This window comes from Zasmidium cellare (assembly GCF_010093935.1).
Source record: "Zasmidium cellare ATCC 36951 unplaced genomic scaffold M409scaffold_80, whole genome shotgun sequence".
NCBI classification, from domain to species: domain Eukaryota; kingdom Fungi; phylum Ascomycota; class Dothideomycetes; order Mycosphaerellales; family Mycosphaerellaceae; genus Zasmidium; species Zasmidium cellare.
The window spans coordinates 14,553-41,088 of NW_022987024.1; the positions used below are offsets into that span (position 1 = coordinate 14,553).

The following is a 26,536-nucleotide window of genomic DNA, read 5'->3' on the forward strand; positions in this document are numbered from 1 at the left end:
TCCGTCTCGGGGACGTCTACTTTGGTTTGGTCATTGCCTGCCTTACTCAGCCCTATTAATCATGTGAAGACCTTCAGAGCACTCACCCTTGGGCCGGGTGAAGAATGGATGGATGGCTTTGTCGCCGTCTGCGCTCATGGCAGATATGAGTGTCGCCGCTGCCATTCATCGGATCCTCGCATATCTCTCGATCTCCACGTCGTATGCTCTCGTCGTCGAAGCTGCGGCGCCGTAGTGTGTGAAAGATGGCTTTGAGGTTTGTCGAGTCCGGCGGCTCAAGTCGCGGGTGAGGTTGGATGACGCGCCGCACGCGACTACGCGACTGCCGAAGCTGAGGCGTGGACCGAGCCGCAAACTCTAAACTTTCTCTGAGATCTCCACTGAAATCTTGGAGCACAAGCAAGCTTCACTTTTGCATCTGTCTGGATTGTCGCGTGGCAGCCATGTCGGGAGGAATCGAGGAGCCGTACTCGATCGCAGCACTGCCGAAGCCACTCGATTCTGAGAATGGGAGAATTCTGGGTGCAAATGTGTACAGCCTCTCAGGATCGAAGAAGAGAAAACGGCGAGAAGTCGCTGTAGGCGTCGATGGAGAAAGCGTCAATATCTACAACGTACGTACGAGGAGACATTCGCGGGCATTGGGTGTGCTGACACTCGATAGATCCAAGACCAGACGATTGCGACTTCATACGCTCTCCCGCCACAGTCCTACCTCGCCGCTCCGCCATGCTCGATATACTGCAGGAGAACGAAGCCACAGCAGCCGCAGAGGCAAACATATATTGCTGTCCATGACGGAAGAAATGCGCATAAAGCTCGTCTGGTTAGTATAACGGAGAATCTTGGAAAGCCGCAGAGCGATGAACGAGAACCACGAGCTCCAGCCCGGCGAGAGCGCAAACTCAGAGACGGGAAGGTCGTTTCGGTGGATGTTGTCAGTCCTGGCAGTGACGATGGGTCACAGACCGGTGACAGATCGGTGCTTGTATCATACGACAATGGCAACGTGGACTGCATATCGGCCGACATATCCTCATCCAGATGGGAACACACTAGAGCCGATGAGAGCGATGCTGAGGTAGAGTTTACCGCCGTGGTAGACCTCGACACTGCGCGCAAGGGCCTATTGAAGAACCGCGAAGATGTTGTTGCGCTCCTGGATACGACCAATCTAGGAAAGGAAGGAGACCGTACCCTCCCTCTACTTATCCAAGTCATACACTCCGAAGCACGAAGACTGTTATCTATTTATGCGATCCGAAATGCGACTGGCCAAACTCTACATACCTATCAATCTCCACTGGAGGAAATCCTGAACTACGAGCTGCCCTTCCGCCAGAGACACGGCGCTGACTTTGCCTACTACGAACTCCAAGCTGGCTCTGGTATGCTATACCAGCGACTAGGTAGTCGCTTGAGTGTCGTCGATCTCTCGGGCACTACTCCAAAGCTCTCGTTTGAACTTGGTCGCAAAGGAACGCCAATTGTGAGCAGTTTCACGCGACTGTCGGTGGCCACCGTGCTTGTCGTGTCACCTAGCAAGATTGGCGTATATGATACCAAGTATGGCTCGTTGTTGAGCTCGCTTGACTATCAGAATGCCCAGGAAAGTGGGAGCACCGCAGGGAACCAACTCCTGGACCAGACACACCCTCCGCTTTCGATCGTTACCCAGTTCCAGGATCTCAGCATCGTTGTTGGATTTTCCGGCACGAACATTGTCGCCTGGCAGGTTGGCGACATGCTGGACGATGGCAGACGAGCCAAAGCTCATGGTCCCTTGCTCCTCGAAGTAATGGACAAAGGCAAGGTCACGCATGAAATAACGGGGACCTCACAGAAGCAGGAAAAGAAGCGAAAGAGGTGGGAAGATTGGAAGTCACGAGTGGATCAGTCGATCGGTGACAATGATATCGAAGGTCTTGAGGATATTGTCGTGAAAGATTTCAAGATCAGCACCACTGCACAGACTCCAGAAACACCAAACGGAGATGCCAATGGTCATGCCAACGGCTACTCGCAACACGAAGATGAGGAGTGGGACCTACCGCCGCAAACGTTCGACCCGCAGTACGTGAATCGAGCGAAAGCTGTATACCTTCTGGGAAAGACCTTTCGAATGCGACCATTTGAATCGAACGTGCAGTCCGGCGACTTTCATCTCGAGATTGCAGTGCTCTCGAGAAACATCTTGCGATGGCTTGCGATTGCTGGCTTCCTCAGGGCAGACGAGATCCAGCTCGCGTTAGCCGACGCCACGTCACAATTACACGCCCATCCACAAGTCGCACCAGGTGACGTGATGGCCGCAATTGGCGACGCTGAGCCCAGCCTCAGACTCATGTGTGACCTGGTGTCGCTGCCTGTACACTGGGGCATTGAAGATGTCGTTCGAGGTATACAATTCTTGATACGGACCCTGAACAACCAAGACCCTTCTTCGACGAACAACGAGCCGCTCAAGGCGCTCACGAACGGCGATGTAATCATGAACGATGGCGACCTGGAGTCTGAGATAGCTGCAACAATTACGCAGGTGGACGAAACTCAAATGCTCATGGAATCTGGCCTCGAAGTGCGTAGTGAGGTGTGTCGCCTACTTCTGGCACGCCTGCAGTCGTTCCCGCACAAGTCCGTTGTACAAACGATGCATCACATGATGACCGACGACGATATCATGTTCTTCATCGTCATTCTGCGCTCTGAGCTCGTCAATGGCGGATGGACGCAGAAGTACATTGAACAGAGCAGCGACGAAGAGGACACCTTTGCGGACCTAGCCAATGCCCAGGAGGTCACTTCCAACAGTCAAACTATTCGGACACTTGCAAACCTATCCAGTTGCGCCATCGATGCCATTGGGCTTAGTGGATGGGTGGTTGGCCGCAAAGCGAATGCAGAACACGCACTGCACTTCATCGAGACCTTCAAAAATGAAGTTTCAGTGGCACTTGAAGGGCTCTTCCAAGTGGAAAGCCTCAACACCATGCTCGGAGACGTCAAGAGAACGGCTGGCGGCCTCCAGCAACAGCCTCGTCGCAAGCGGAAGCGGCACGACGAAGATCTGCAGAGTCCGGAGCGGACTTGGATGCCTGTTGGAGGGAGAGCAGAGCCTCCGGTCGTCAATACGTGGACCACCAAGACGGGCAGAAAGAGCAAAGCTGCCATCGCGGAGGAGAAGAACAGGAACGTGGGCAAGTACTCTTTTGAGAGGATCAGGATATGATGGATGGAGAACTGTCTCTGTCGATGTTCTCATGACTCGCCTTCGTCTCATCGATTGCCACCTTCAAAACAGACCTACTTTCCGTACCTCCAACACACGTCTCAGATCCATCGTGGTACCGCTGCTCTACCTGCCTGACCAGGCCGCCGTACGAGACATTCGTTAGAGTTTATTCACGAGCTAGCGCTTGAAAAACTAGCGCAACCATTGACGTCGACTGAAACTCTATCAGCTGTACTTCCAAGCTTCATCTCGTACAACTTCCCATCCTTTCTTGCACCTTCACTGCTTCCAAATGGCCACCAGGGAGAAGAAGGAAAGCAAGAAGCGAGCACAAAGCCAGCCAAGCCCAGTTATCTCGATAACACAAATCGCAAACCCGGAAACCTTGCACGTGGGACGCCGTGCCCAGCCTCGTCGTGCATGCATCCGTTGCCAAGCAGCTAAGCCGGCTGCAACATCCTTGGACGACGATGCGGGCACCACCTCGTCTCGTCTCTCTGCTTTTCCAGCCTCACCCGGACATGTCTCTCGATCTGTTGGCTTTTCGCTCGAATCAGTGCGGCTGGGGGTTCCCACGTGTTGGGAGCTAAGCATGCAGGAACAGGTGGGAGCTTTTTCTCGGCGATGGAGCTCTTGTTTGCTTAAAGAGGCCGTCGCCGGGGAGGGGTGAGTGTGTTCTCGTACAGTCTTTTTTGTTGCTGTTGGAGGCGAGAGCAGTCGTTTCTCACTTCTTTCCTTCTACTCTCGTTATCGAAGGAAGCCGAAAGAGTCGGATCTGCCACAATGTACTTCACCCAGCTCGCAGCAGCTTCCCTGGCCATTGGCCTCACGACAGCCGCGCCGGCGCCAACAGCACAATGGGGCGGGAACTGGGGCAACTGGGGCAATTGGGGACATCATGGTAAACCACCTGGCAAGCCACCAGGTGGTGGTGCCCCAACACCAAAGATCAATGTGCAGCTTGGTCCTAGGCCTTACTATCTGGTGGATAACATGGACGAGGGTCCTTTGAAGAAGAAGCTGGAGAGCTGTAAAGAGGAGCCGAAGAGCACGAGCAGCTTTTCGATCTCGCATCGTGGAGCGCCGTTGATGTTTCCGGAGCATTCGAAGCAGGGTTATGATGCTGCGGCGAGGATGGGTGCTGGTGAGATTGGCGAAGTGATGTTGAAAGAAGACGGAGAAGCTAATATGTCTTCATAGGAATCATCGAGTGCGACGTCTCTTTTACCTCCGACCGCGAGTTGGTCTGCCGCCACTCCAACTGCGACCTCCACTACACCACCGACATCCTCGCCCACCCAGACCTCGCAGCCAAATGTACCGAGCCCTTCACACCCGCCAACCCTGAGAATGGGACTGCTGCTAGCGCAAAGTGCTGCACAAGTGATATCACTCTTGCTGAGTTCAAGTCCCTCTGCGCAGAGATGGAGGCTACGACGTTGAATGCTTTGAGCATCAACCAGTCCACGCCGTACTTTGGGAGAATTGGCATTACACCAGATTGGAGGACGAACATGTATGCGTACTCGTGCGCGGAGCCCATGTCCTTGAAGGATCAGATCCAGCTCGTTGAGGGATATGGATTGAACTTCACTGCTGAGGCGAAGGTAAGCAAAAAGCGTCTGATACAGATAGAACAAACATGCTAACACATTTCGCCTTTCCAGACCCCCGAAATCCCCATGCCCTTCCAAGGAGACTACACCCAAGAAGACTTTGCCCAACAAATAGTCGACACTTTCAAAAACTACTCCATCGCCGCCAACCGCGTCTGGCTGCAATCGTTCCTCCCCGACGACATCTTCTACTGGATCGCCAACGACCCAGCCTTCGGCGAACAAGCCGTCTACCTCGACGAACGCGCCGACCTCTCCACCGACGGCTACCAAACCGCCGTCGACTCCCTCCCCGACCTCGCCGCGCGCGGCGTCAAGATCATCGCCCCATCGATCTGGCAGCTCATCACGGCCGACAACGCCACGGGCCAGATCGTGCCGAGCAGCTACGCCGTCGCGGCGCAGAAAGCCGGACTGGAGATCATCACGTGGAGTTTTGAGCGCTCTGGGCCGTTGGAGGTTGAGGGTGGAGGGTATTATTATGAGAGTGTGGCGAATCTCATCAATAATGACGGGGATGAGTATACCGTTATTGATGTGATTGCGCAGAAGGTGGGCGCGACGAAGATTTTTGCGGATTGGGTGGGGACGGTTACGTATTATGCGAATTGTTTTGGGTTGGTTTGAGGGTCTTGCGTGGATGGAGTGTGATGAGAAAAGAAATGTAGACGGCCCTTCGATATGAGTAGAACAGATGAGTAGAATACGATAGATGACTTGTTGGAACTCAGGTCATGACTGGCAGTTGATGAGATCGCTCTAAGAGTTGGAGCTGATGTTGCAAACTGCTGGATCGTCGAGACCTCTGGGGATTCCTCTATTATCGGGTCTCACTCGGGTATCTTGGATGATCAGCGTGCAGTGGTGTTGTAGACGGAGCTAAATGGGAGGCGTAATTGCTTAGGAGTTTGCACAGCTGGAACGGGCATGTGAAAGGTGAAATGGAAGCTCGGGCCATCAATGAAGTCGTCACTGCTGTCCCGCGAGCTTATCGAGCACCTCCCACCAGAAACATTCACTCACCCTTTCGACTCTTCGTACTAGCGCAGCATAATTGCAGTGCAAGCTGCATTTGGAATTCACTCGCCATAGCAACATCACATGAAGGAATCGCCTGGCGTCCCATCGACGTCAGCAAGCACCCATCAGCAAGACCGCAAGCGCAAACGTCCCAGTCGACAATCGACGGCAGACCAGAAGTCGTCCCAGCAGACATTGCAGTCTCTTTATTCCTCCCATCACAAACCTCACAGTGCCGCCGCCTGTTCCACATCGCCGTCCCACAAACGCCCCAAACCCGGCGACTCGTCCGCCCCGCCTACCACGCCGCCACCGAATAGCCTTGCCATGGCTGACATGTACTCGTTCGGCTCGAGGTCGCCTTCGGCAGCGAGCAACGGCGTCATCGATCTCACGAATGGCTCGTCGCCTGCTACGCCTCGCCGCGTCAACGGCAGCGTGAAGTCCGGCATCAGCCCCCACACTGGAGCGAAGAAGCTGGTTGTCAAGAACCTCAAGACCAATACGAGCTGGGATAGCAAAGCATACCTCGAGAAGATCTGGGGGCAGCTTGATGAGGCTCTGGCTTTGATCTTTAAGGATGGTCAGCAGGGGTTCAGTAAAGAGGATTTGTACCGCGGTGTGGAGAATGTGTGCCGACAAGGTGGTGCTTCAACGTTGTTCTCGAGATTGGAGTCGAGATGCAAGAGCCATGTTGAACGGGATATGCGGGAACCCCTGGTGGAGAAAGCTGGCCAGGAAGATGTGACTGTACTGAAGGCTGTGTTGGCCGAGTGGGCGAGATGGAAGAAACAGATGGCTGTCATCCGGGCGATATTCTTCTTCTTGGATCGCAGCTATTTGCTTTCTTCCAGTAAGCCTACACTGGATCAATTCACACCACAGCTGTTCCGGTCGGTGGTCTTCAGCCACGAGGCATTGAAGTCGAAGATCGTGGATGGTGCGTGTACGCTGGTTGCTGGGGACCGAACCTCGACAGCTCCTCTGGATAAGGATCTTTATCAACAAGCCATTGATATGTTTCACGACCTTGGGACATATACATCGTCATTCGAGCCTCGTTTCTTGGCTTTGTCACAGGATTACGTTTCCGAGTGGTCAGAACAGATGATTACGGAGAAGAGCGTACCGGAGTATGTTGCTTTGGCGAATGGATTGATTGCCAAGGAGATGGAGAGATGCGAAGAGTTCAAGATGGACAGCAGTACAAGACGAGAGCTGCTATCGTTGCTGGAAGACCATCTCATCGTGCGCAAAGAAGCCGACCTGACCGACTATGACGCTCTTTCCTCGCTCCTCGAAAACCATGCGGTGACTGACCTGCAATTGCTGTACGCGTTGTTGGCTAGAAGAGATCTTGGAGCCAAGTTAAGGCCTTCATTCGAGAAGTGGGTCGACAAGACTGGTACCGACATAGTACTCGGCAAAGAGTCTGACGACATGATCATAAATCTGCTGTCCCTCAAGAGGTCACTCGACCAGATATGGAACACCTCATTCCAAAGAGATGAGAGTCTCGGACATGGCCTGCGCGAGAGCTTCGAGACTTTCATCAACAAGACGAAGAAGGGCGACGCAACTTGGGGAACTGACAATACCAAAGTAGGTGAGATGATTGCGAAGTACGTCGATCAACTTCTTCGTGGTGGCGTCAAGGCAATTCCAGAGGTACTTACCGCGAGGAGGTCTTCGAGCATCACTGCTGTCCCCGGAAAGCAGCCCGAGGCAGCGGTTGAGGACAATGAAGAGATGGAAGTCGACGAGGATGCAGAAGTCAACATACAGCTCGACCAAGTGCTTGATCTATTCCGCTTCGTCCACGGCAAGGCAGTCTTCGAAGCTTTCTACAAGAAGGATCTTGCTCGACGGTTACTCATGGGACGAAGCGCTTCTGCCGATGCCGAGCGAAGTATGTTGGCACGCCTCAAGACTGAGTGTGGTAGTGGATTCACTCAGAACCTGGAGCAGATGTTCAAGGATATCGAGCTGGCTCGGGAAGAAATGCAATCGTACAAGCAGCGACTTGAAGATCGTCTTGGTTTCGAGAAGGGCAAGCATTTGGATTTGAACGTCAATATCTTGTCTTCGGCGGCCTGGCCGACGTACCCAGATATCCCCGTCATCATCCCTGCGAATGTCAAGCGCGCGATAGATGATTTCGAGTTGCATTACAAGAGCAAGCATACCGGCCGCAAACTAGATTGGAAGCATGCGTTGGCTCACTGTCAAATGAGGGCCACATTCAACAAGGGCAGCAAGGAATTGGTGGTGTCGAGTTTCCAAGCTGTGGTGCTGTTGTTGTTTCATGGTCTGAAGGATGACGAACACCTGACCTATGCCCACATCTTGTCAGAGACTGGACTGCGTAAGTACTACCTGTCTTATCCAATATACAAAACTGACTATTCACAGCCGAACCTGAGGTCAAACGTACCCTTCAGTCCCTGGCCTGTGCCAAACTACGTCCTCTCACAAAACACCCCAAGGGCAAAGACATCAACGAAACCGACACTTTCACCATCAACGGAAACTTCGAGCATCCGAAATACCGCGTCAAGATCAACCAAGTGCAGCTCAAGGAGACCAAGGAAGAGAACAAGGAAACGCACATGCGTGTCGCAGAGGACCGCAACTTCGAATGTCAAGCGGCGATTGTGCGGATTCTCAAGAGCCGCAAGACGATCTCACATCAGGAACTTGTCAGCGAAGTCATCAAGGCGACTATGAGTAGGGGTGTCTTGGCGGTCAGTGATATCAAGAAGAATATTGATCGCTTGATTGAGAAGGATTATATGGAGAGAGAAGAGGGGAATATGTACTCTTACGTTGCATAAGGGTGAAGCACTTCCCCAATGATAAGAGGCTTCAGGCGAATCACAGGCGCTGGATAGAACGTAGAGAAGATGGAAGCACGGAGACATTCATTCATGCAGCTGGTGGATTCCTTCAATTACGAAGAATATGTCAACAAGGATACTGTGAGTCGTTTGCCTCCTTTCTTTTCAGCTCTTCACGATCCAGTTTGCTTGCTGTTTTGCTTGCCTCGAACCAGAAGATCCCACCAGACCAACACAATTAGGCTATAAAAGTACCGATCGTGCCACCATGGATAGCGCAACAGGACAGAAGCGCACTCAGACAAAATGTCCAATCAGAATAGCAACGCCCCCAACGATCATTAAGAAACGATAGCAGAAGAGCAGCTCGGGATCCTCTCGCCTCTAGGCACGAGAAAGAACCGCCCCGGGAGCATTTCAAGCCAGCTGAGTTCGCCTCTGGACGGATGTCGCGATGAAGAGGAAGAGAAGGCTTCGAAGGCGTTTTGGCGAGAGAAATGGGAGAAGTGGGAGGAGCGTGCTGGGGCTGAGGCAGACGAAGGAGAGGGTCAGGGTGGATCGAGGAAAGTTGTGGATGGGTTGGATTTGGGCGAGTTGAGCATTGCGCAGGAAGAAGTCCAACCCCAACGCGGACCGCAGAGTTCTACAGTCGGAGAGCATGATACCCGCGCCGCTGCTTTCGATGGCAGTTCTCACGGAGCGGCTGCCACGACGACGAACTTCCTCCAACTAACGCCCGAACGCCCAGCGCACACGAAGAACGCCTCAACGACGACGACGACTGAAGAGGAGATCATCGATTCCTATGCCGAGTCCGACGCGGTGTTGAATAGTGCGATCCTCTATTCCGCGCGCGCGAAACTCTCCCTCGCTCTTGTCTTGCGCGAGAAACTCCATGACGAGGAGATTTCTTCTGAGCTTACTGGTAATATCAAGGGCATCACGTCTGATTTGGAGGATATGAGGACGGCTGTGGAGGGCGCGCGGCAGCAGGTTGATGGGGAGAGGGCGGGGGTTGTGAGGGGGTTGTTGAGGCGGATGAGGGTGGAGGTGAAGAGGGAGATTTGGCGGGAGGGGAAGGCGAAGGTTAGGGGTGGGTGAGTGGGTGCGAGGAGGTGGAGAAGGGGGCACGGAGGGGAGATTGCGTGGACAAGGGAAAAGGGAAGCGGGAAGAGAGTTATGGGTCTCAGTAAGTAGAGGACAGGGCCTTGCCATCGTCGCATTGCCATCTCGTCAGGTCGCACCGCCAAAGACCTCATCCCTCATTCCCGCAAGAACAGTCTGATACCGCTCTCTCGTGCCATCGTCTGCCATGAAAAGCTTCACTTTCTCCACAGACGTACGTCTACTGACATTCTTCGCCTTCGCAACCTCATTGACGAACCACCTCGCCTCGGCATGCGTATACAACGTCCAAGCATCACCCTCCCGACCAGCTCTGGCAGTCCTGCCCACACGGTGCACGTAGCTCGTGAGAGTGCGAGGGACATCGTACTGGATGACGTGGGTGATGGGTCGGTTGTTGAAGGAATCCAACCCACGAGCGGCTCGGTCTGTTGAGATGGCGATTGCGGCTTCGTCTGCCTTGGAGCGGATGCGGGCTTTGCCTGGGTTGGCCTTGACGAGGGTGGTGATTTGGTGTTTCCATGAGGGCTGCAGGTTTTGGAGCAGGTGGGAGAGACGAGCCGCGGACTCGTTGCTGGAGGTGAAGATGAGCACTGTGGGGGCGCGAGGTGGCTGCGTGCTTGACTCGGTGGGTTCCTTGAGGAGAGTGCGGTCTGGAACTGGCGATTGTTGGTGTTGCTGCGCGGCGGAGTCGTCATCGTCTTCAGATTCTTCAGATTCTTCAGATTCTGAAGCAGAGCTTGAGGAGTCGCTGTCGTCGGACGACAAACTCGAGCTATCGTCGGAATCAGAGTCTTCAGAGTCGGAATCGGAGTCAGAATCAGAGCTTTCAGCCTTGTCTCCAGCATTGTCCTTTTCCAACCCCTTCACATCGTGCTCGTGGCTATTGCCAAAGATCCTGGACTTGAGCAGCTCCACGGCCACGAGAGGCTTCTCAGTTCCGTCTCCGACCGGCACACAGTACTCAACTAGAGTGGGCGGAAGTTCGAACCCATCAGCGCTTTCTTTGACACTACTCTCACCATGTGCGCCTTCCTCAGCTTGACCTTCATTGCTGTCGCCACCGCGAACAACGATCATCTTGGGACGCCGGAGATTGAGTGACGTAAGCTTCGAGATGTCTCTTGTCATGGTGGCGGACAAAACGACCTTCCTCAATCGTCGCTCCTTGTGCTCTTGCCAAAAGCTCTGCGAGCGCAAGTATTTCTCCCGTGCATCGCGTTCTTCATCGCTTCTTGATCTTGTGAGCTCCGCATTCAGAGATTCAAGAAAACCTTCGTTCTGGTTGTCCAGCAACTTGTCAGCCTCATCAAGGACCAACCACTGCAAGTGGACAAGGTTGAAACCAAGAGTGTTGTGAATGTGCTCCAGAAGTCGTCCAGGAGTGGCAACTAAAATGTCGACCGCAGAACTATACTTCGGAACGTGATCGACAAGTCCACTCACTGCCTCTTGTATCCACTGTTGCCGCTTCTTGTCTTCTTGCCCGCTTTGGTCAAGGTAGAATTCGAATTCCTCAGCATCTTCATCAGGGGGATGTATCTGGGCCTTTGCCTCGTCCACAAGCTGCTTGTAGCCGGCAGGGTCATACTGTGCACTGCGAGTGATGATCTTTTCTTGCTCATCCTTGAACTTGCCTGTGCCTGTGGCCATTCCGACCTTAATGGAGCTTCCTTTGACTAAGCTTTCTGCGACGGCTGCCACCTGCATTACCAGTTCTCGGGTTGGAACAACGACCAATGCACTTAGCTTTCCACGCTGACGTTGGTACCGTAGCGCTTGGACCATGGGCAGAAGATAGGCGATCGTCTTGCCGCTCCCGGTTGGCGCGCTGACCGCCACATCTGGAAGCACATGATCTGTCCCGGGCGGATGAATAGCACCTGGAATGCCTGGCGGTAAGAGCACGGGCGCCAAAGCCTGCTGCACTGGCAAAGCTTCTGCAAATCCAAGCTTCGTAAGACGATCAGCTGTTGCTGCCTCGATATTCAGGTCTCTAAATGTCGCCTTTTTATGTCCAGAAATCATCGTGGGCTTTGCGAGCCATGCTGGTAGAGCTGCGTCTTCAGACTCGAACTCGGGTGTGGGCGTTCTCTCTGGTGGTGGTACCTCCAGGTTTTGAACCACCTGCTGCTCGGCCAACTTCTCGAAGGATTCTTCTTGCTGATGCCGTATTGCTCGCTGTGCTGACTTTTGGAATTTCCCCAGAACCAATGTATGTTTTCGGAGGTGTTCGTCGTCTTCAGCATTCGGGTCCTTCGTGTCAGATGCTTCAAGGACATGTTCTAGCTTATGTCGTCGTTTCTTCGCCTTGGGAGTCTCTTCAGAAGGATTTTCTGATATTGTGGTTGCGTCTACAAGTTCGAGATCCTGGCCATCCGTAGCACCGGGGTCTTGTTGTTCCTGGGCTTCATACGCTTTGTCTTCTTTCCGGCGCTTCTTACGTTTCGCCTTGCCTTCCGTCTCGTTTGCTGCAAGATCTTCGCCACCATGGGAAAGCTGTTTGCCAGTTTCGAGTACAGACTCTACTCCGTTGGCAACGACTCGCGACTCGTTGCTTGGATGTTCATCATCGACCGATGAAGGAATCTTTTGCGCTCCCACAAGCTCTTCACCGGCCCCGTTGCCCTTCTCCGCCGCTTTTCGTGCCTTCCTGGCTTCTTTCTCTAATTTGTGGCGCTTCTTCATCGGCAGGCGCTGCTCTTGACTTGTTTCAACCACTCCAGTCTGCGCTCCTGACAGGCTAGCATCCTGACTCTTGATGGTATTCTGATCGACGATTCTCTCAACAAAGACAGTCTCGGGATCGATGCCCTTCTTCTTCAGCTTCTTAGCTTTCCTCTCTAAGACCTCTTCTTGCGTTCGCTCTCGCTTGCGTTTGTTTTCTGCTGTGGTCGTCGCAGGCTCGGTCGCACCAACATCGACAGGCTTTATCGGCGTCGTCGGCTTCTCTGTACTTGATTTGGCGGGTATGTACCGCTTGTATAGCGGAGCCATGTTGTAGGCATTGAGCACCAAGATTTGCATGTGAATCTTTAGATTTGGTAGCGGAGTTCGGCAGATCGGAAGAAGAAGCGGCGCGGGCCGACGCTAGTGTTTCCGCTCCACGCGTTCTCCTGGATGCAACCGCGACCTCACTTCCCAAAACATCATGAGACTCAGCATCCGGGACTTTGAAAGGACTCCCAATTGACTGAGATGAGCAAGACGAGCAACCACAGACTTTGGCTGGATCGATAGCCCGTCATCGACAAAAGCCTACTCCGGACACCCACTCACTTGGGTGAGGTGCCAAGATGCCTTACAACATTGCGTACGTCCCGAACTTATACATCATCTCGGCTGAGAGAAAATGGTGAGCGCGTGATTGGCCACTCAGCTGAAGCTTTATAGCATGATATCGGATTTCTTCTATCCACAGCCAGGAGGCGTCGAAAGCCACATCTATCACGTTGCAACTGTAGGTTCTAAAATCGAATATCTAGGATACCGTGTGTCGAAGTATAGATCCGATCACTGACTTTTCTTTAGAAGTTGATCGATCGCGGTCACAGGGTGATCATTATCACTCACGCATATGGCTCTCCATACCCAAGTCGAACCGGCGTACGATACTTGACCAATGGGCTGAAGGTCTACCATATTCCGCACTGGGTGGTTTACCGGTCTGCTACGTTTCCCACTGTGTTCTCGTCCTTTCCGATACTTCGACAGATTTTCATTCGGGAACAGATCCAAATCGTACATGGCCACGCATCGCTCAGCAACTTGTGCCACGAAGGCCTCTTGCACGCGAGAACCATGAGTCTACAGACTGTCTTCACTGATCACAGTTTGTTCGGGTTCGGTGATGCGGCGAGCATTATGGCCAATAAGTTGTTGAAGTTCAGCTTGAGTGATGTTGGACATGTTATTTGCGTCAGCCATACCTGGTACTGTCATCCCAATGATTTGCAGAGTCTCTGCTGATGTCAATACAGCAAGGAGAACACCACCTTGAGAGCCTCACTCAACCCACTGGCCGTCTCTGTGATTCCGAATGCAGTGGTTCCGAGCAATTTTCGACCGCTGCAACCACAAGAAGCCAAGGTACTGGCGCAGAGTGACAGAAGTGCTCTTCTGCCACCTCCGCCAGATCCGAGCAAACCTGTGGGACCTGGCGACCCTATCACCATAGTGGTGATATCGCGATTGTTCTACAACAAAGGAACAGATCTTCTCATATCTGCTTTGCCGCTGCTGTTGCGAAGACATGAGAATCTACGCTTTATAATAGCAGGCAGTGGCCCCCAAGCGATTGACCTGGAACAGACTTTGGACTCACTTCCGCAACAGCTAGTCTACACTCCATCTGGGCAGAGCCGTGTTGTTCTGCTCGGCAGCATTCGTCACGAGGAAGTGAGAGATGTCATGGTCCGAGGGCATCTGCTTCTGTCAACCTCGCTTACAGAAGCATTCGGCACTGTACTTGTCGAAGCGGCAAGTTGTGGACTAATGACAGTCGCCACTCGAGTCGGTGGAGTCCCAGAAGTACTACCCGGCAACATGATCGTCTTCGTGTTGCCAGAAGTCGAAGACGTTGTGCGAGGCGTCACAGAAGCAGTGGGCTTGCTTACCAACAAGACGGTGCGGAGAGATAAGTTCCATGACCTGGTCAAGAACATGTATTCCTGGTCCGACATTGCACGACGAACGGAGCGTGTGTACGACTTGATCACCGGCAGTCCTCCGGCCCTCGACAACGAAGGCTTCTACGATGAGCAGTGGATGCACTATGGGCAACCTGCACATAGTCCATCTTTCTCTCTGATGGACCGGCTAAAACGCTACTTTGGCTGCGGAGTCTGGGCTGGAAAACTCTTCGTCATTGTTGTTGTGGTGGACTACTTGATCTACTGCTTTCTGGAGATCATGTATCCCAGAGAGAAGATCGACATTTGCAAAACATGGCCAGCTTCGAAGGCTAGGGACAGCTTCGATGAAGGTCTGTCTAACGGGTATGGCGCTCACGGCATCGCCAAACAACGATCTCGGCGAAGAAAAGATGACATATACAACGAGACCGGTTGAGGGTGCGTATGCTCTCGATTTACTCTAAATACCACCGGAAAAGGTGCATTTAACAGACCCTGACCCATCGGCTCCATTCGGCTTCGTAAGCCGAGCCCTGATGGGATCACCTCCAACTTCAGCTCAGCGATTTTCCCACAGCGAAGGCCTTGTCAAGTCCATCGCAGCGCAAGACTGACAAGAGTGTTCATACCGATTCCAGTGAACGCCGTTTGCCCAAGTCACCAAGTGTCACCGCAGCTCCTCAGCCAGGGGGGCAGAGCATCATACCCACCTTACGACCTGTGACACCTTACGCAGCCGAGAAGGGTGGTCTTCGTCATCGAGACCTGATGGAAACAAGCGCCGGGCAACCCAGGACGATGGGATCCCTGGATATCCTTGCAAATGCGATGACAACTTCTGCCGCCGAGACTGGAGGGGAAGGCGAAGTCGAGGCCTCGGTACCTGCGAGATTATCATCACGAAGTACAGAGACGGCCGAGAAGAGTAAATCTACGAGCGAGTACCTTGAGCAACTTACTCTTGGCATCATCGATGGGGTCAATTCTCGCCAATTCGAGGCGCACCCATCGTATGCCAACTTCTCGCCGCACTGGAGGGCTCAAAGCAACGATCAGCCGATCTCATATCCCTTGGATCAGCATTTTCAAATCGCACGGCAACTTACGGTGGACAATCCGGACCTCTTCATACGGGTCGTCAACACGACCGTGGTGATGGGCTATCGGGACCTTTGTGCGGATGTCTACATGGACATGGAGCACCGTGGGTATCCACCTGGGTTGGTGAGAACGTGCATTGGCGTTTTCCACTGGAAAGTTTTCGACGAGGACGGAGAAAAGAAGTGGCTCTGTACGAAGCACACCGGCGCGAGAGGCATGACTGGAATCGAGCCGCTGCGAGAGTGTGATGCGCTGGACGATACTGTAGGTTGGAGAGGTTGAATATTGATGCGGGAAATGCGACGATATAATGAAAAGAGAAGCGCAGCCGGCAAATGACTGCGGGTTGGGCGGACCTAACTTCGCCGAGAGCCTTCCAGCGACAGAGAGGGATTTCTCTTGCTGTCAATTTTCACGGAGATGATGATGCTGCACCATGCGAAGGCCTTGTAGACTCAAGGCCACGTCTACCTGCAATGGACCAGGGCTTTCCAAAGAGAACGACGCCCTGCAGCTCTCGAAAACCTGACAGTACACCTCCCTACTCTGCGGGGTCCCGTTCCTCAAGACTTAGGAAGAGAACATGAAATCAATGCATAGACCTCCTCCCCAGCAACCTGCGAGGAGCTTCACATCAGTAAGCACCGAACGACCCGAGAATGCAACACTGTAAGGCTCCAGCTTGAACCGCGTCAATCGCTGCTTGTAACACTACTACACTTAGCTTCGAACGGCGGAACCGCAGAGGCAAATGCTTGTGAGGAACAAGCTGTGCACGTTTGCTTGGGAATGTTGGCCAGCAATTACAAGTTTCGAGGCCGCTCAGACAAGACAGACTGCAAGTTTCGATCATAAAATCCAGCGGGCGGACAAGGCACAACCTTGGCAAGCCTTAGGTGCAATTCAGCCTTACGCCCAGCGTCAGAAGCATGTGCGAATTTTGAGGTCAGCATGTTCAGCTGTCGAGATTCACAGGCGAATTCAGCTACGAAAGTGCGACAGCGCATCTTGTGAATTTAGATGCTAAACAAATCATAAGCTTCGACATTCGCGCTTTAACTAAAAAGGATGTGCATTAGGTTAGCATATTCAGCTGTCGAGACTTACAGGTACGTCTAGCTATAAAGCTGCGAAAGCGTATTATATAGATTCAGATGCTAGACAAACTACAAGCTTCGACACTCGCGCGTTAATAAACAAGCATTTGCGAATGCTAGTGTATGTCAGATGTTAACATTCACTTGCAAAACAGCCATTCAGCTGCTAGCGCGGCTTAGCGGCTTAGCTGCGCCTCGCGGGAACGGCAGTAGACGTTGTCGCGAGTATTTAGGAATTGGTTCTTCCAGCATTGGTTCTTCTTCTCTGCAACAACACCCATCTACTTGTTGGTCTGCTGGGCCTTGTCGACAATGGTGGTACGTACCATCTCGGGCCATTGGTGTGGTATGTTCAAGTGCAGCCTTGGGACCGTTAACGCTGACAAGACCACAGCCTTGCCACTGCGGTCGACACTTGGGCGTTGCAGAGCCTTGGCCTGCGGAGCAGTGGTTGGGAAGGGCTCGGCTCGACTGCGTGGCGCCCGTGGTCTCTGGACGCAGCCTTGCCGCCTGGGCTGCAGCCGGTATGTGTTTTCTTGTTGATTATTGACGGCGACAAGGCTGACATCCCCAAAAGGAGCCAATGCAACGGCAAGTCGAGCCCCGCCAGCGGCGATACTTGCCTGGACGTCCGTCTGAAAGTGTGACTTCGTTCTCTAGAGCGATACTCGGGGTGTGCTACGGTAAAAGAGGTGAGACCCCGAACATTCACTTACTCCCGCTTCCAGAACTCCGAAGATTAGCCACCGTTTGCCGGGTTGGCAGGGCAACCCAGAAATTTGCTCACCCACCTTCGATGCACTTCCGCCGAAATTCTCCTCCTCTCCTCCGCGACCTTCACGAACTCCTCCACCACCTTCACGCTCATCGCAACGCCATTTCAGAAACAGACATCAACTGTCCGCTTGCTGAAGTGTTGCAAAAGAGAAGGGATTACGGAGCTTCTACACACATCGCCTTTCACATACGCCACACACACGCACATACACACTCTGTCTTCGGAAATCACAGACATACATTAAGCCTACAATGGCAAACATGACAGGTAAGGAGAAAGTATCTTCCACTTTGAGTGGTTTCTTTGGCGGCGAGGAGGATTTCTTTTGCGGATTGTTGGAGGAAAATGGAAATGACATATCGAATACCTCACCGAGCAGTGTTAAACCTCAGCCAGCACTCTCGCAAGTCGTTCGCAGATACGGACACCTGAACGAGGGCACGCAGTGTATGTCAGCCCCTTTCACGCTGGTAGTGCAGGACACTGACACACCAAGCCATTCCAACCGCGGACAAGTCTGCGTTCAAGCGTCGCTACATCGCCCGACGCTCTCTCGCAGACCTCGCCGGTCTCCCAGAAGGCTTCGAGTTCCAGCACCGCCTCGATGAGCAACACCCCCGAGCCGTCATCCTCCTCACACCGCCAAATATGGTTGCTGTTTGCAACGGCAATGGCCTGTGGGAGCGCCGCCTCCGCCAGATGCAAGATGGCCCGCCGCCGTACACCCCAGAGTGGTACCGGGCATACCTTCGCGACAGCAACTTACCAGCGTGGTTCCTGACGACTGGTCACATCGACATGCTCACCAACGACATCGAAGCTCAGCTTCTTGGCGTTGCTGATACTGAGTTGCCCCCAGCTCGCCAGGTCCCTGCTAGCTATCTGGCGGTGCGATACCCGACATTCCCTCAATTCCCTAAGCTCGTGGGCGTTGGCCATTTCCAACCGTACCAGTACCCTCTCACTGATCACGAGCGACTGTGTGTGGCTCGACAGTTCCCAGCGACCAACTTGCTTGGTGCCGACACTCGCATCCTGATCTTGCCAGGAGCCTACATCCAAATCCATTACGACCCATCAAGCACAGGTTGCCCAGTCCTCAACAGCAACAACCTTCGCTGGTCTCGTGCTGCTGCATCTCGTGCTTCCTACATCAACAAGAAGGCTGACACGGTCTCGCTCTCCGACATCCTCAGTCCAAGCGTGGACAATCGGAGCGGTCTCGCCGCAATGAAGAGCAACAACGGAGGATTTGTCAACCCATCGGAGCGTCTGTCAGGCCTTGGCGCTTGGGAGTGGCTCGATGCCGATGTTGACATACCAGCGGCTCAAGTTCTCGGATTTCAGCAGCCCTCAGACGTCGCTGTCGCCGTTCAGCGTGGCCACTTGCGCACCGGCCGTGCAGAATATGACGCACCATCTGTTGTCTGGCAGCCAGACATGCGGTACTTCAACCCAGACGTCGAGCCAGCTGAGCCAGGCATCTGGGAGTTCTTGAGCGATGCAGCTCGCGAGAAGGCTCGGGACGATCTTGGTGGTCAAGATGCATTCGGACTCGCTGACTCGCCTGATCCCAATGCATACGAGATCTGGCAGATTCGTCAGTATTTCAAGCTCTTCTCAGCAGATAGCGGCAGCCAGCACGATCCCACCGCAGAGATCGACCTGGTCTGGATCCTCGCGGGCCCCGGCGAGGCAGCTGAAGTGCAGGTCGCTGGCCCCGTTGTAGCCGGCGCTCAGGAGGAGCCAACGGCGCCCACCCCCCAGATTCAGCCAGTCATCCCTGGCGAAGTAGATGCCAGCCATGGCTTCGACAACACTACTGGCCTCGCGCACGAGCCGTTGAATCATGGGGAGAACAACCAGACTGCCAGCGACGGGAGGGGATCGTACTCGACCCGCCTGATCAACGGCAAGAAGATCACCCTCGACCGGGCTCGGGCCCATCCCATCCTGGGCGCCTCCACGCCGCAGCTCCATCGTCTGTGGACGTATACCAACTGCGGCAAGTGGCAGCGCTATCCCGAGACGGGAGGCAAGATCGACTGGGCGGACAAGGTGAGCGTGGAGAAGCTCAACAAGTGGCGCCAGCAGTCCGAGAAGCGCAACCAGTGGGCTCCCAAGCGGGTCCTGCCCCGCGAGCAGTACACGCAGGAGCAGCGCGCCTGGGTCTTCGGCTTTGTGGAGGAGAATGGCGGTGGGAGGCCGCGTCAGGGCGGCGCTGAACTGTGTAGGCAGTTCAACGAGAAGTTTGGCGCTCAGCGCCAGCAGAAGGCGATCGAGGGGTTTGTGGATCGCATGATGAAGGAGTACAAGGCGAATGGGGGGAAGATGAAGACGAAGGCGGAGAGAGCGCCGAAGAAGCGCAAGACGAAGGCGGAGCAGGCGAAGGCGGAGCACGAGGAGGAGGATGAGGACGCTCCACATGAGAGCGAGTCTGATGTGGAGATTGTTTCTTTTTAGGCGTTCATCCCCGTGACTTGGTATGCTTCCACGGCATCAGTAGATAGATCGTACAGCTAGTACAGTAATGGAGACCGGGGATGTCCTGGGTTAGTCTGATGATATAGTTCCTTACGTGAGGATTGGGGAGGGCCGTACTCACCTGTCCTTAAAACTGACGATCTTCCATCCTTTGCGCTTTCATCCCCACAATTTGACATCGTCGATGCCGCCATCAGGTACATCGCATCAACAGTACACCAACGGAGATGGGGAACGTTCTTTGTCACTTCGATAATTGCCTCGCGTGAGAACGGGATACCTATGGCTACGCTTAGGATATGAGTTGTCGTCTCACGTGGATTTTGTTGCTACCTGAGCGTTCATTCCCGTAGCTTGTTCCCCATCCACGGCATCTAGAGAGCGATCGCAGTGCGAGTACAGTAGTAGGGATTGGGGATGTTTTCGATGATGATGAATGTACCTTCTATTGTATCAACATGGGAAAGGGCTCCGCTTGGGCGGTCTTGGATTCGTTGGTGGAAATCGTTGGCTTGAGCATGTATCTCCGTAAATTTGTCTTCATCCATGCTATCAACAAGTAATAGAACGAGTCGAGCAATGGATACCGGAGATGCTGATGAGTGATAGGGATGAGAATGTTATTGGTCGTCTTACAGCCTGAAACCTGACTTCATCATCAGCGGGGCCGAACTTGCCCTACTTCTGCCATCACCGTCCTTTCCATCTCATCACCATCTCCACCAAGCAATGAGCCCGACAGAATGAGAACATCCGCCGTCGAAATCTTATTACTGATCGGTAGAAAGCCTCGTTAACTCTACCGTAACAGGCAATCCTTGCCTCTGACGAGAACATCCTTGCAACCTGGAAGGATCAGCTGACGATGTCATCCAGCTGGAAGGAAGTGGTATAAGGCGACCTAAGGATGATCGATTTGACTCTGTTCATCTATTTATCATCTCTACTTCTATTTGTTGCGTCAAACGCATCTCATTCCTCCTCCGTACCACCATGAAAATCATCATTATCGGCGCAGGCCTAGGCGGCCTCAGCGCTGCCATCTGCTTCGCCCGCCGAGGCCACCAAGTCATCGTCCTCGAGCAACGGCCCACCCTGTCCCCTCAAGGCGGCGGCATCAATGTCCGACCAGGAGCTTCTCGGATCATGCACACCTGGGGACTACGTCCTGACCTAGAGAAGATCGGTGATCCGACGGGTGCATTCTTGCTGAGGAATATGGCCACTGGAGAAGTTGCAATGACAAATGTGGCTGTTGATGCTTCGGATGAGATTGATTGGGGGACGAATCGGGAGTTTTTGATGAAGATGCTCTATCAAAGGGCTTTGGAGGCTGGGGCGGAAATTTTGTTCGACTGTACTGTGACAGAGACCATGGAGGAACCGTGGAAAGTACGGCTGGTCTTGAAGGATGGGAGGGACTTCTCGGCGGATCTCGTGCTTGCTGCTGATGGGATTCGGTCACGCATACGGCCACAGATCCTGTCTGATGTCAAGGAGCCCATCGATCCGATTGTCAGCAACACGACGTTGTACGGAGTCCGGGTCAACGCCAGCAAGATCAAAGCCAGATCCGACACGAAACGCTTAATGGACAACGATCATGTGAGTGTCTGGCAGGGGAAGAACGGCTTTGTGGTCTCAAGGTACAGCGAGAAGCTGAACAGCTTCGGCGGGCTTTTTGGAATGAAGTCTGAGAATGATATGAAGGGTTTGTGGGATGAGAAAGGCGACATTCAGTTCGTGAGGGACTTCTACTCTGGAAGTTGTGAGGACTTGAGGGCTGCACTTGAGGTGGCCACGTCTTGTGATCGGTGGAAGCTTGGTGAGTTATCACTTCTGTCCTTCTGTCCACCTGACTTTGATACTGACGGTGACTTCCAGCCGAACTACCAGACCTTCCACGCTGGACAAGCAAAGGCGGCAGAATCGCCCTACTCGGCGACTCCGCCCACAGCATGGAGCCGAACGCGGCTCAAGGTTTCTCAATGATAGTCGAAGATATCGGCGTCCTTGACTACCTCATCCAGCATGATCAGAACGCCGCCGCCAACCTGGCAACAATCACCAACACGTGGCAGAAGATTCGCAAGCCGCGTGTTGAACGCATCAAGGCCTACGCAAAGGAGAATACGAAGGCCTTCCTTGGCGAGCCCATGCCTCATCGACATCGCCAGGAGACGGCTGGATCGACGGTGAAAAGTTTGAAGAATGTTATCCCAAAGATGGATGCGAAGTTTACGACGAGTGCGTTTGTGAAGTGGGCGTTGGACTATGATGCTGTCGCTGAGGTACGTTGAGATTGAGTGTGGCTTGGTTTCACTGCATGTGATGTGGTCTTGTACGACTGACTGATGTCACTAGGCGAAGAAGTATGTCGAAGGCACCAGGTCACGACTGTGAACGTCACATGTGAGCGATATGAAGCTCTTGAGCTGTCTTCTCGTCTACTCAACTTCTTCTCGCGAACAACACCTCCTCGCAACAGCAACATCAGACAAGGCATTCACGTCTTCCGCGCCTGCAGATGTCATGCCAGCCAGCACAACACATCGCCGAGTCGCATGATGTCTCGCAAACCGATGCAGCAGTGACGACAGATATGATGAAGTGAGCTGAGGAAGAGAAGCGCCAGCATGCGATCGACCATTCCGACTCACTTCTTCAGAAGAGACGAAGAAGCGCATGACCAAGAACAAGTCTCCAACAAGACGGACAGTCCAGACAGCATCTCGCACACCTTCTCTCAATCACCTGCAACATCGCTTCAAGCACAAGAACCACCCCGGCGACGCAATGAGTAACGAAAATGGCTACTCAGATCACTTTCGCTCCATTCGCACCTATCGATGGTGGGCTCGAACGCATATTGGAGTTCGCACCCTTTATCATTGTGGGATGGGTGGAGCCTTCACATGATCAAGAACAAGCTGGCCAAGCTTGCTGCGCAGTCCAGCAGCATCGACGCTCTAAAAGGATTATTGAGTGTCAGGTCATGGCTGGCTCACCCTGTGCTGGGTAAACTGCACCACATAGCCGCGACGAGTCATCAGATCAACTCTTCACAGCTCACCACTCACAATGACGACCCACTCGCCACCTTCAATGGTTGCTTGAATGTCTGATCAGGTCATGTAGCTGCTGTACGGGTCGAAGCCCTTCCAAATATGATGGATACCGGCGATCCGTACAGCGGCGAGAGTATACAGGCCGAGGGCTTGGTGCCTGGCTGCTACGAGCAGCTCCTCTCCCCAGCAATGAGCACTTCTCAAAGTTCGCCATGAGCGTGGACAGGTGCTCTCGTACGACCACGACACCTTCGAGAAGAACCTTGCCCACGCTGGATGGACCGAGCAAGAAACCGACTACCTCATCAACACGTACTCCGAATGCAATGGCAAATGGCCTGTTATTGCCGACCGATACGACTACCCCGAGTCCCCGACTCCAAGCACTACCACGACTCAGACCGTTCCACGGAAGATCTCAAGGCGCGATTCTACGCTGTCCAAGCCTCAAACTCCAAGCCGCACTCCTCCAACTCTCCGCACCGATCACATCAATGCACGGCATCAGAATACAATCGATACGAAACACTCACCGTCTTCAACGCTGCACGAGAGACCTCGCGAAAGAAACTGGCAGAGGGACACCTCTACCGATGCGCAAATGAAGTCGACGAAGAGGCGAGACGGTATTGCTGGGCGAGTTGCAGCGCATCATGCTCGTTCACGCTGTCCTTGACGGCCGACGCGAAGAGCTACGGCTTTCACTCCCAGCTATCGTTATCTCTAACACCGACTGGCTACACATACAACGCATCACAAGCGCTCACCGGCCTGTAGCAGCAACTGCTGATCCAGCGCCTCACGAACTCGACGAAGAGACAGTACCACTGGTCGAGCATCAGCGCCTCATGCTCAACCAAACCATCCTCGACAGCCAACGCGAGCAGCTACTGCATCGACTTGTCAACCCATCGCCATCAACGAATGACTACTCATACAACGCATCACAAGCGCTCACCAAGTAACAGCTGACCCAGGACCGGATGAAGAAGAACCCACACTTGCGCCCCCTGGTAAAGGGTGTTGGTGTTTGGCTGCTGTTGAGGGTCGGAGCCCTTCCTCACACGGTGGATACAGGCGATCTGCAAAGGTCGGAGCCCTTCCTCGTGTGCTGGATACTGGCGACTCGTTGGGAAGGGTGTTTGGATGTGTCGTTCCTCGCTCCCACCACCATCATCATGGAGTATGAGGGTCGAGGTGGTTGATGTTGATGTTGTGCTGCTGTCGCTCTCGCGCGGGGAGTCTGGGATGGGATGGGAGCTGGGATGCCTTCAGCCTTGGCACTTTCCTTTTGTTCTCTCTCGACCAGAAGCACGGTTGGGGCGAGAGCAACCCCTGAAGGGTTTGTGGATGTCGACACGTTTTTTGACTTGGGCTGCTGCCCGGCGAGCGCTGAACGTGGATGGAGAAAGATGATTGATCCTCTGCTGGAGTACGTGAGCGATGCTTGAGGGGAGAGGCATGCTTCGGCTTCTCAGATAGTCGAGAATGAAATGAAAGGAGAGAGTCAAGTGAAAAGTGTCAAAAACTTCGATTCGCTCTGCGGGGTATATCTGCTACGCTTCGTAGTGAGTCTCTCTCGACAAGTCTCCAGTGGCTTACTCCAGGTTCGTTGACCACATCCAGCAAGTCATGTCCAGTCGCCCGGTGCACCTTCTATGCATATTTCTCCTCTTCGTATCATGCATTGGTCTTCTTCCTCTTCTTATTCGCCTTCGCAGTGCCCTCTTCAGCCTTGACCTCAACCTCAGCATCCGCCGTCTTCTTCCTCTTCGAGGGACCTCCAGCTGGAGCTTTCGGCTTCGCAGCACCAGCAGCTATTGGTTCCGTATCCTCATTCGCCTCCTGGCTTTTTCTGAGCTTCTTCTTCGCGGGCTTCTCTTTCACACTCTCCTTCACAGTCTCTACTGGGTCTTCCCCCTCCTCTCCGCCTGCGTTGGTGAAGCCTGAGTCGACTGCCGCGAAGGAATCTGCACTCTCACGCTTCCGCTTCTTCTCTGTTGTCTTCGCTTTCTGGGCAGCTTTCTTGTCGGCTTTCGCCTTTAGACGAGCCTCGACTTCTGCGGAGACGTCCTCGTATTCGACACCAGGTACTTGAGTGGTAGTAGCAGCTTCTGCCGCGTTTGGCTCCGCAGTTGACGTGCCGTTCTGCTCTCGCTGCGACTTCGTCTTTCCCTTCATTCTGGCGCGTCTGTCTTTCCGTCTCTGGCGGGTCTTGACAATTTCCCAGGCACGCTTCTCGTCGGGTGTGAGTGAAGGGACTGGGACTTTGAGAACGCCGTCCCGCCAGAGGATCTTGGTGCCAGATTGATCGTAGCGGGTGTCGGTAAGGGCGGTCAGTTTCTGTGGCTGGATCGATGGGTTGCTGGTGGGTTTGGAGGACTGTTGGGATGGAGGTGAGTCTTCGTCGTTCTCAGAAGCCACCATAGGCCGCTTTCCAGTGCCGTTGGTCTGGGCGGCGGGCTCGACAGGTTCCTCGTCCTCGTCATCCTCATCTGACTCCTCCGAGCTGATATCATGCGCTGCGCCAAACTTCTTCGCAGCCTCTTCCGCCTTTCTGGCTGTATCCAACAGACTCACGAACTCCTCGTGCCTCTGGCCCTTCTCCTTGCCTTCAGTCGGATCGGCGGCGGTGATGGTGACGAGCTGCTCGAAGATGGCACAGTACGTCTCCGTAGCTGAGTGCCACGCCTTTACTGCAGCATCCATGTAGCGATTGTGTCGGCTCACTGCGAGATGTGTGTCGTCCTTGGCGATCTTGACGTGCAGCGTTTGCACGACGTCGCGTGCAGTAGTGAGACGAGCTTCCTGTTCGCTGAGCTTGGTGGTCGCATTCCGTAGGGCGTCGAACAAAGGCTGCGAGGCGGAGTATGCCGCCAGATTCTCGCGGTCGATTTTCTGGCGCTTGGCACGCGACATTGTGAGTGGTGTACTGAGCTAGTGTTCTGTCACATGCCAGGAGAAAGTGAGTGAGGGAGACGTCGGTGTTTGGCGGGAGCTTTTTCTAGGAGGAGCTCGGTAGGGTGGGCCAGACCTAACAAACTCTTAACCCACTTAACCTTAGCTAAGCGAGTACTTACCTACCTTCTACTGCTCTTTCTCCGTTTCCTTTAGTTCTAATACCTTTATTCCTTCTACTAAAATACCTTAAAATACTATATATATCGTCTAGTATACTATTATTATACTTATATCCTTTAGACTTAAAAACTAGTATAACTAGATTAAAGAACGAATAGCCTAGTAAGTACTTTATAAGACAATTCGAGAGGACCTTAAAACGAGTACTAGTATAAGAGTAAACCTAGCTACGATAGCTAGGTATCTAGCTAAGTAGAACGTTTATATAAATACCTTTTAAAGTACTTATAATATAGAGCTCTAAGTATAAGTAGTATTTACTTTTTATATCCTCTAGCTCGAAGATATAGAGGCCTATAAAATATTACGAGTAGAGGGGTTTAATATTAAGAAGTATATATATACTCGTATTTATAAAGAGCTTAGCCTATATAAAAGACTACTACTAGAAATATAGGAAGGC

The 26,536-nt window shown here is 53.3% G+C and overlaps 10 protein-coding genes across 10 annotated transcripts; 8 read left to right on the top strand and 2 right to left on the bottom strand.

Moving 5' to 3' along the window:
• Positions 1 to 443: 443 nt before the first annotated feature.
• M409DRAFT_71596 (uncharacterized protein) lies at positions 444 to 3,229 on the top strand (the record flags this gene model as incomplete). Its single annotated transcript, XM_033819241.1, has 2 exons — positions 444 to 614; positions 665 to 3,229. 2 exons carry the CDS (start codon positions 444 to 446, stop codon positions 3,227 to 3,229), a joined length of 2,736 nt encoding a protein of 911 aa, XP_033659418.1.
• Positions 3,230 to 4,015: 786 nt separating this feature from the next.
• On the top strand, positions 4,016 to 5,475 carry M409DRAFT_30967 (uncharacterized protein; the record flags this gene model as incomplete). The annotated part of the gene is made up of 3 exons (XM_033810145.1): positions 4,016 to 4,376; positions 4,433 to 4,839; positions 4,900 to 5,475. 3 exons carry the CDS (start codon positions 4,016 to 4,018, stop codon positions 5,473 to 5,475), a joined length of 1,344 nt encoding a protein of 447 aa, XP_033659419.1.
• Positions 5,476 to 6,195: 720 nt separating this feature from the next.
• M409DRAFT_30968 (uncharacterized protein) lies at positions 6,196 to 8,702 on the top strand (the record flags this gene model as incomplete). Its single annotated transcript, XM_033810146.1, has 2 exons — positions 6,196 to 8,233; positions 8,281 to 8,702. The coding sequence occupies 2 exons, from the start codon at positions 6,196 to 6,198 to the stop codon at positions 8,700 to 8,702; spliced, it is 2,460 nt and encodes an 819-aa protein (XP_033659420.1).
• A 271-nt stretch (positions 8,703 to 8,973) lies between these two features.
• On the top strand, positions 8,974 to 9,806 carry M409DRAFT_30969 (uncharacterized protein; the record flags this gene model as incomplete). Its single annotated transcript, XM_033810147.1, has 2 exons — positions 8,974 to 9,013; positions 9,061 to 9,806. The coding sequence occupies 2 exons, from the start codon at positions 8,974 to 8,976 to the stop codon at positions 9,804 to 9,806; spliced, it is 786 nt and encodes a 261-aa protein (XP_033659421.1).
• A 132-nt stretch (positions 9,807 to 9,938) lies between these two features.
• M409DRAFT_71599 (uncharacterized protein) lies at positions 9,939 to 12,827 on the bottom strand (the record flags this gene model as incomplete). The annotated part of the gene is made up of 1 exon (XM_033819242.1): positions 9,939 to 12,827. The coding sequence occupies one exon, from the start codon at positions 12,825 to 12,827 to the stop codon at positions 9,939 to 9,941; it is 2,889 nt and encodes a 962-aa protein (XP_033659422.1).
• A 299-nt stretch (positions 12,828 to 13,126) lies between these two features.
• M409DRAFT_71600 (glycosyltransferase family 4 protein) lies at positions 13,127 to 14,900 on the top strand (the record flags this gene model as incomplete). Its single annotated transcript, XM_033819243.1, has 4 exons — positions 13,127 to 13,143; positions 13,224 to 13,290; positions 13,362 to 13,762; positions 13,811 to 14,900. 4 exons carry the CDS (start codon positions 13,127 to 13,129, stop codon positions 14,898 to 14,900), a joined length of 1,575 nt encoding a protein of 524 aa, XP_033659423.1.
• A 2,791-nt stretch (positions 14,901 to 17,691) lies between these two features.
• On the top strand, positions 17,692 to 19,903 carry M409DRAFT_61578 (uncharacterized protein; the record flags this gene model as incomplete). The annotated part of the gene is made up of 2 exons (XM_033814807.1): positions 17,692 to 17,887; positions 17,937 to 19,903. 2 exons carry the CDS (start codon positions 17,692 to 17,694, stop codon positions 19,901 to 19,903), a joined length of 2,163 nt encoding a protein of 720 aa, XP_033659424.1.
• Positions 19,904 to 20,917: 1,014 nt separating this feature from the next.
• Positions 20,918 to 22,327, top strand: M409DRAFT_30973 (uncharacterized protein; the record flags this gene model as incomplete). Its single annotated transcript, XM_033810148.1, has 3 exons — positions 20,918 to 21,749; positions 21,809 to 22,215; positions 22,289 to 22,327. The coding sequence occupies 3 exons, from the start codon at positions 20,918 to 20,920 to the stop codon at positions 22,325 to 22,327; spliced, it is 1,278 nt and encodes a 425-aa protein (XP_033659425.1).
• Positions 22,328 to 23,645: 1,318 nt separating this feature from the next.
• Positions 23,646 to 23,957, top strand: M409DRAFT_30974 (uncharacterized protein; the record flags this gene model as incomplete). The annotated part of the gene is made up of 1 exon (XM_033810149.1): positions 23,646 to 23,957. One exon carries the CDS (start codon positions 23,646 to 23,648, stop codon positions 23,955 to 23,957), a length of 312 nt encoding a protein of 103 aa, XP_033659426.1.
• A 715-nt stretch (positions 23,958 to 24,672) lies between these two features.
• Positions 24,673 to 25,911, bottom strand: M409DRAFT_61580 (uncharacterized protein; the record flags this gene model as incomplete). The annotated part of the gene is made up of 1 exon (XM_033814808.1): positions 24,673 to 25,911. The coding sequence occupies one exon, from the start codon at positions 25,909 to 25,911 to the stop codon at positions 24,673 to 24,675; it is 1,239 nt and encodes a 412-aa protein (XP_033659427.1).
• Positions 25,912 to 26,536: the final 625 nt, after the last annotated feature.